The sequence below is a fragment of the Fukomys damarensis genome, unplaced genomic scaffold, assembly GCF_012274545.1.
Source record: "Fukomys damarensis isolate Sample0158 unplaced genomic scaffold, DMR_v1.0_HiC HiC_scaffold_38, whole genome shotgun sequence".
In the NCBI taxonomy this organism is placed as follows: domain Eukaryota; kingdom Metazoa; phylum Chordata; class Mammalia; order Rodentia; family Bathyergidae; genus Fukomys; species Fukomys damarensis.
Genome location: NW_022900950.1, coordinates 74,394,479 through 74,402,868, shown reverse-complemented (window position 1 = coordinate 74,402,868; position 8,390 = coordinate 74,394,479). Strand labels below are relative to the sequence as shown.

The following is an 8,390-nucleotide window of genomic DNA, read 5'->3' as shown; positions in this document are numbered from 1 at the left end:
GGCTGCGGACGCCCCGGCTCTCCGGCCCCGCCGCCTCCCCTGCGCCCGCTTCCCTCCCGGTTTGTGATCTTTTGCTGCCCTCTCGAACGCTGACAATAGATCACTGATATTTTTCTTGTATTTTCTACATGGCCGAGCTCTGCTTTCTTTGCTCCCTCCACTCCTTTTTCAGCAGATCAAGGTCCCTTCTGTAGAAACCACTGAACAATCCCTTCTCTCAGCCCTTCTTCCTAAATTTCCTAAATTGAGGCCCCATCTGCACTTCGGTACTCTTCACATCCCAGCAAAAGTGGGGAAAGTGACTTCGCAGTACCACTAGACACATCTGAAGTTTGTCTTCTTGTTGATCCATCCACAGGCATCCCTGTTCAGTCTGGTGGACTGTTTTTCCTTAGATGCTCACTTTTATTCTCTTGTCACTTGTAGAAAAGTGAAAGGGTAGCTGTGCTCATAATGGGACTGTTCTTTCTGTAGCCCATACTGATCGCCTATCTTTGTCACATTAGCTGGCAGACAAGCCAGAACTTGCAGAGTTTGTAGAGCTCTGTCTGTACAAATGTTCAGGGAGTTTCAATGTAGTGAAATATGACTGTACAGGTATCGTCCCCAGATTCATGAGTAGTAAATACCCGCAACATTACAAGTATTTCAAGTGTAAGAAACAATACTGTTTGAGATCTCCAGGATTCCACCTCTTACAAAAACAGTACTGAAATCCCCAAGCATAAATCCAGTGTAAAAGGCCCTTCCTTATCTGAATGGCTCTGTCTTCGCAAAGGAAAACAATAAATATATATGCCTGCTAGTTCAAACCATAACTTCAGTTCTGCAGCTTACTGTGCGTTTTTGTTCAAAGCCGTCCTCTGGGTTTGGAGTCCATTAGTCTGCCCAGTGTAGAATATTTACTGCTTTTATTGCTCAGGAACAGAGTAGCTACACAACTTGTAGCCCAGTAGAAGTGGTGCTCCCAGGATTGCCACAGGATGACATGTATAGTTACAGTTGTACTGAGCTGTTTGGCTATGCCCTTAAGGAGCACTGCTTGCTCTCTCTTGAGTTGAGATTCTTAGCCTCACTAAAGTTGGTCTATTAGACTGTTAAATGTGTTTCTTATATTAGAAATGTGAACACTTGCTTTGGTGATTTTTCTCTTAGCTGGATAGTTTCCTTGGCAGCTGCTGTTGGTTTTTAATAGAGAGTGGCATGGAATTACTTGGAGCTAATGCTAATTTTTCCCTGGTGACATTACTGTTAACTTTGTCAGATACTTTTCATACATGCTCACCTTTCTACAGGTGAAATGAGATTCTGGTACTGTTCATGATTACATTCTCACCTCATTACACTGTGCAAAGAATTGATCTGTCTATGACTTCTGCTGCCCCAAGGGAAATTAGAATTTGGGCTGGTCATAAGGAAATGCTGGAAGCTACTTCAGCTGGTGACAGAAAAGTGTTAAATCCTATATACATCTTTAGGGATAAAGGAAGCAGCAGCCTGTGTTAGAGTTGGAGACATTTTTCACTTTAAAAAAAATGATTCTGGGAATCAAATCCAAAGAATGGAGGAATTTTCTGCTGCTAGCTGAGAGACTTATTAAATTTAATTAATTAATTTTATGGTACTGGGAGTTGAATGCAGGGCCTTTGCACTGAGCTACATTCCCAGCCCTTTATTTTTGTTTTGAGACAAAGTCTCACCAAGTCACTTAGTTGCCCAGGATAGTCTTGAACTTGCAATCCTCCTGCCTTAGCTGCCCAGAGCTCTGGGATTATGAAACCTATTTTAATCCTAACCCTGTTTAGATAGAAACTTATTTTCTTTTCCTTCTTCCCTTTCTTCCTTTTCCCTGGAGCTTGAGGAATTTCACTTGCCCATTTTGTTTAGGAGGAATCAAAGATTATCACTTTCTTTCAATTGACATTTATGATTGGATAGATAAGAAAAAATAGGAATAGCTGCCTTCTATGTACACTTATGATGTGGAGATTACTCATTTATTCCATTTTTAAAAAATTAGATAAAATTTATTCACTGCATTTGGGGACAACTCCAGTAGCCTTTCATTTTGTGACCAGGAAAGAAAGGAAACAATAGGTCAAGGGATACGGTTTTTAATCCTTTCTGAATGAATTAAATGTGCAATCACACTTTTATCTCAGATTTAAATGTTGAGTGCTGTGTACTGCTTATCAATATTTTCTCAAGAAGTTGCCATATTCAGAACTTTGCTATGGAAATTCTGATGATGTCTAAAACTTCTGTTGCTCTTCATAGTAGCTGTCTTTACACTGCTGATCACACAGTAATTAATCCTCTGTTAGAAGATGCTGAGTAATGATGGAACATTTTAAAAAGCCCCCAAATAGATAGGGTACAAAGTAAAGGTGTACACTGAATTACTAGAACTTCTTACATTAAAAAAAAAAAGTTTTGTAGCATGTACCTGACCTTAACTGTTGTTAAGACTCTATAAGTATCACTTTCTAAAAGCAGGAGAGTGATCTTATGCATTTATTGTGATAGCTTGGAAAGTTTCTTATGTGATTCTGTCCTTTTTTTTTTTTTTTTTTTTTTTTTTTGGTTTTTTGAGACAGGGTCTCACTATGTAGTTGAGACTGACCTGGAACTCATTATGTAGCCCAGGCTGGTCTCAAACTCACAGCAGTCCTCCTGCCTCAGCCTCCCAAGAGTGCTGGAATTACAGACATGCACCACCGCAGCCGGCTCTCTGTCGTTCTGTTCATAAATCTTAATTGGCACTCGGGCATACTAAGTGAACTCTAATTCCTTATTCTGTCTTTTTGTTTTTGGTACTGGGGATCCAACTCGGGTCCTTGTGCTTGTGAGGCAGGCGTCAGAACCATTGAGCTAAATCCCTGGCCTCTAATTCCTTATTCTAACACCCAAGGCTTGCCAAGTTCTGCTTCCAATTTGTCTTTCCAGTACTATTAGTCTATAGTGCATTAACGGAGTATTCTCTTTTATATAGCTGGAGGAAAAGTGCTCATTTAGCGAATAGATAAAGATTTCACTATAGACAGAAAGGTTTCATTACATAGAATCGTCTGGATTTAACAAACTCAAACTGCCTGTGTACTCTGTTCTTATCAGCAGAAGTGTTTGCCTGTCTCTCCTTACCTGTCACGTACTTATCCACCCCTTTGAGTTGAGCTCAGGTGCTGCTTTTATTACAAACCCATTCTTTATCCTGCTGTGAGGATTCATTTTCTATACCTCTTTGATCTCACAGCCCTTCCTTTGAGCCTCCATTTTATTCTGCCTCACACTACTGTCTATAAGTCTGTCTCTCATGATGGGGGGTTGCTTAACTTTGGACTCATTTTGTTTTTTTCATAGCACCAGGAAATTCCTAAATAAAGATATCGCTGTTTTCAATAGGATCAAGAATAACCTGTAATCTCTGAAGTTCAGTATTCCTTGTCTGAAATGCTTGCGAACAGAAGTATTTCGTATTTGTTTTTTTTATTATTATTATTTGGATTAGTTGCATAGACTTGACAAACTGAGCATTCACAGTCCATTAAGGCCATGTATTTCAGAATTTTGGATTAGGAAAGCTCTACCTGTATTACTTTGTTTTGACCAGGATAGAGTAAGAGGAAATTCAAGTTACTTTTTCTATAATCTTGTTGTTTGAGATGGTAGGGTTTATTTTCAACAAATGAAATGTAACAGGGATAAGGAAAGAGTTGGGAATGCTCATTTTTTCTTAGTAGATTTTGGTTGGTTGGTCTTTTCTTGAAATCCTGGTTCTTGGTGTCTCAATTTCTGAACATTGATATCTTCCTTTTAAGAGCAAGATATTTTTAAATTTTTTATTTGGAAATAATTGCAGCTTTACAGAAAATCACAGGAAAATGTACAGATCCTATATAGGACCAAGATTTTTCCCTAGTTGTATGGTCAAATTTATTTATCTAGAGAGACTAGAACTCCTGATCCTATCTTTCCATAAAGGCCTGACATTGCTTTTTTTTTTTCATTTTTTATTTTTTTGTCTAGATAGGTATTGGAAATACCGACTTGACTTGGTGCTGGGAGCATAAAATGTATCACTGTGGTCCAAGAAAGCCCACCAATGTGATTCAAGGATACTATAATATAGTGAAAAGAATGCAGACTTGATGTTTGAAGAGCCTAGATTCTGGACTGCACTCAACTGCATAATAGTTTGATTCCTGAAATCCAGTTTTATTTTTCTGATTAGTTATTTGAAATATAGGTAGTAAAGCAATTTGGAAACTAAAGCCCTGGGTTATTATTATTAAGACCTTTTTTGCAGCAATATTATTCTTAATAGTAATTAATATCATTATTAAGACCTTTTTTCCCAAGCAAAAAGTTTTAAGAAACTCCTTTAGTGGTTGTGATTCCTAAGATAAAAATGACTCCTTTGAGTTGGACAACAGGAGCAGAAGAATTTTGATAAAAAGTTTTTGTCAGAAAATTTTGTGCAAAAATACATTCAAATCATCTGGAAAACCTGGGGGTACAGCAAGAAAGGTGGGGTGCCTTCTCTCATACAGCACTCTAGCTTCTGATTATCTTGGATGTGTCAGACTAGAGCTCAAAGATTTGGAGTATTTGGTCCTTGCGACTCTTGTCACAGTTGTGCCGGGTGTGTGACAGGGAGTGCCCCACTTCCACTGTGTGTTTAGCGTGGGAGTCCTGCCTCCCTTTGCAAGGGGGATTTCAGAAAATCCCTGAATTGTAGATTCACACGGCTGAAGGGTCTAAGAGAAAAGATGAGTGAGATCATCATCACGGTTTGTGGAGCACCTTCTGTACCTGCTAAGTGCTTTAGTCTCTGAATCTCACTGAATACGCCAGAGCCCTATGAGGTAGGTCCTGTGGTTACCCGGTCTCACTGGAGCTTCAGTGGTTAAGTAGATGTCCCAGGACCCCGTAAATACTAGATGACATCATTTCTCCATTCAGATCTGTCTGGGACCAAGGCCTCTTTTCTTTATACTACGGTAAGTCCCTTTGTCTGCATACTTAGGAAGTAGAGGTCTTGAGAGGGTAAGACCCACCATCACTCTACTTCCCACTGTTAGTCTAGAATCTTTTCCTGCATTATATCCTCTTAATTATCTGTTTATTCCTATGCATTTTCTCAAGTATTTGTGGCCTGTGTACATTTTACTAAGGTGTTCAATTGATAAGTATGTTACTAGATTTTGAAGCTTTTAAGTTAGAAGGACATTTAGGTTTTTTTAAATGGAATTATTAATGGCTTGATTTTTTTTTAGTGAAGCATTTTCTACCAGACTCCTATAAAGAGACAACGTCTTCCATGCGCTATTAAAAGTTGAGCCTTGTGACTACTGTCTGACTATTTTTTTTCTTTTAGAGAAGTCAGAGGGTGCAGTATGTGACCTCATGTAAAAATAGCCACCAAGGATCTATCCAGCATCATTTTTAGTTCTTTAATTTTGGTTGAGCCCACATTTTAAAAACAGATTGAATTTGTCTGATTTGTTTCAGAAGTATATATTACAAAGCATTCACGGGCAAGTGGGAATTCAGCTGCAGAGCAGAGCTAGAGAATTTTTACAGAGTGGCCCTTCAGGTGGTAAGCATTTTTCCTGGAAATTTTGGTTATTGTATTTTCAGAAACATTTTTCCATTGTTTTCCTTGCTACTAAGAATATAATAATTTTATGTATACATATATATATATATATAAAACTTTTGACATTTGATTAACATATTACTAAAACTGCTTTTTAAAAAACATTTTTAAGAGAGAAAGAAGATACACTGGTAAGTTTAGAAGGATTCTACCATTTTCTTCTTTACCCCTGAAGAGGCTTGAAAATTAATGGATAATATTTCACATGAAATTTTTTGAATGTATTTTCTTCTTATCTGTGAGACCTTCTGTAGAGAATTAGTAGGAGGTTGAATGCATGTGTAGATAAAATAGATTATCTTAAAGGATTGCAGTTCCAAAAATATATCAGCAGGACTGGACATGTTTGTTATAATGAGATGTCTATTTTAGCCTGACTTCTGGAACTCTGAGTAAACTATAAACTGAGCTGCACAAGGTCTGAAGAAGGAAGTTTATCTTCTAAAACATTCTAGTTGCATATAACATTTTCTCCTTCAGATCCTTTTGAAAAAAATAACTTTATTCATCAGTTTCCTGAGGAGTAAGACTACTAGATATTTGCCAACTTTTAATATATGAAGTGAGATGCAAAGCAATAATCTATATCATACCGAAAAACAGGTTTAAAGAAACAGACATTTGGCAGCAAGAAGAGAGATCTCTGCATCATCGCTAGTTGACATGGCGGAAGCTGCTGGGGTTGCCTCAACTCTGCCCGTAACAGGGAAGAAAAAGAAGAGTCTGTCCATTGAGGAAAAGATCGACATCATAAATGCAGTGGAAAGTGGCAAGAAAAAAGCAGAAATTGCAGCTGAATATGGGATAAAGAAAAATTCATTGTCTTCGATTATGAAAAATAAAGACAAAGTTCTAGAAGCTTTTGAATCTCTGAGGTTTGATCCAAAAAGAAAAAGACTAAGGACTGCTTTTTATACAGATCTGGAAGAGGCATTAATGCGGTGGTATCGAATTGCTCAGTGTCTAAATGTACCAGTTAATGGTCCAATGTTGCGTCTAAAAGCTAATGATTTTGCCCAGAAACTGGGACATAATGATTTTAAGTGCAGTAATGGTTGGCTGGATCGTTTTAAATCTAGGTATGGCTTAGTATTCAGAGCTCAACCTACAGAAGCCTCAGGTATACCAGTAGATCCTTCAACTGTCTGGTCTCAAAATGTGCTTCCTTATTATTTAAATGATTATCATCCTAAAAATGTTTTTAACGTAAAAGAGACAGCACTGCTTTATAGAATGTTACCTACAAATACATTTGCTTTTAAAGGAGAAACATGTTCAGTTGGAAAGTTATGCAAAGACAGGATAACTTTGGTTGTCGGTGCAAACATGGACGGTTCAGAGAAACTTCCCTTGCTTATCATTGGAAAAAACAGAAATCCACATTGTTTCAAAGGTATAAAATCATTGCCTGTGTATTATGAAGCCAACAGAATGGCATGGATGACCTCAGATATATTTGAACAATGGATGCAGAAGCTTGATGAAAAGTTTCAAGCCCAGCAACGAAGAGTAGTGATTTTTGTTGATTCTTTTCCTGCACATCCAGAGGTCAAGAACCTAAAATCCATTGAGTTAGCATTCTTTCCGTCATGTTTATCTTCTGAAATTATAGCTATGAAGCAAGGTGTTATTAAAAGCCTTAAAATTAAATATCGACACTGTCTTATCAAGAAATTTTTAAACTCGGTTGAAAGTAGCAAAGAATTTACATTTTCCCTGCTAGATGCTGTTGACACATTGCATCTCTGTTGGAGGTCTGTAACCACAGAGACTATTGTTAGAAGCTATGAAGAGGCAGGATTTAAATCTCAAAAGGAAGAACATGACACAACAGATGGACAGAGTGAAGGTGGGCTTGATCTGGTTGCCCATGCTCTGGGGACAGGAGTGGAATTTCCTGAAGGTTTGTCTATAGAGGAGTACGCTGCCCTGGACGAGGACCTGGAGACCTGTGAAGCAGGGGCAGATGACAGCTCAGAGTGCACGCGGGAAAGCAAACCAGATGAGCCTGCATTTTATACTTCCGATGAGGATGAGGATGGTGGCACTCTAGAAACTGCGCTGCCTTTACCATCAAAAAGTGAAGCAATAATTGCTTTAGACACTCTTAAAAAATTTCTTAGAAGTCACGATATGAATGATGAACTTCAGGATTCTTTAGCAGACCTTGAAAATTTTATTAACTCTTTATCACCTAAATAGTTATTTATTGTACAACATCTGAAGAGTAGTTGCTTTTCTGAATGTATTTTATTAAATAAGGTATGTAAAGGAGAAATAACCACTTAAAGATTAAAAAGGTGAAAAACTCATTATCTTTGGTTGAATTGCAAAACCTTTGGTTTGAATAGCAAAGCTCCCTGGTAAATAATGACTAAGTACATAAAACTACAAAATTCTATAGCAACATTTGGGAGAGCAGGAAATGTATTTTAGAAGCTTTGTACTTGACATATATATAGTGCATGTGTCAACTATAAAAAAACCCTTCAGTTATCTGCTTCACACATATTTGAATTGGTGACTGCTCCGTGTTTTTTAAAATTCAAATCTTCTAGAATACTTTGCCTAGTATCTAAGAAATAAAATATCAGTGGCTTAGATATTTTATAAAGATATATATGCCATATGTATTCTGAGCAGACTTTTAAGTATCAAAAATAGTTTTAAATTATTTTCCTTATAATTAAACTTCCTAAAAAGAGACTATGAAAGGCTGCTAAAACAAAGT

General features: G+C 37.4%; 1 protein-coding gene across 1 annotated transcript; it reads left to right on the top strand.

Annotated features, from left to right (window-relative positions):
* Nucleotides 1-8,177, top strand: Tigd4 (tigger transposable element derived 4). The gene is made up of 3 exons (XM_010627923.2): nucleotides 1-59; nucleotides 5,512-5,599; nucleotides 6,263-8,177. The coding sequence occupies exon 3, from the start codon at nucleotides 6,323-6,325 to the stop codon at nucleotides 7,859-7,861; it is 1,539 nt and encodes a 512-aa protein (XP_010626225.1). The 5' UTR covers nucleotides 1-59; nucleotides 5,512-5,599; nucleotides 6,263-6,322; the 3' UTR covers nucleotides 7,862-8,177.
* The last annotated feature ends 213 nt before the right edge of the window (nucleotides 8,178-8,390 follow it).

Coding starts and splice junctions, on each gene's coding strand:
- Tigd4 (XM_010627923.2), top strand. CDS start 6,323: ATGGCGGAAGCTGCTGGGGTTGCCTCAACTCTGCCCGTAACAGGGAAG.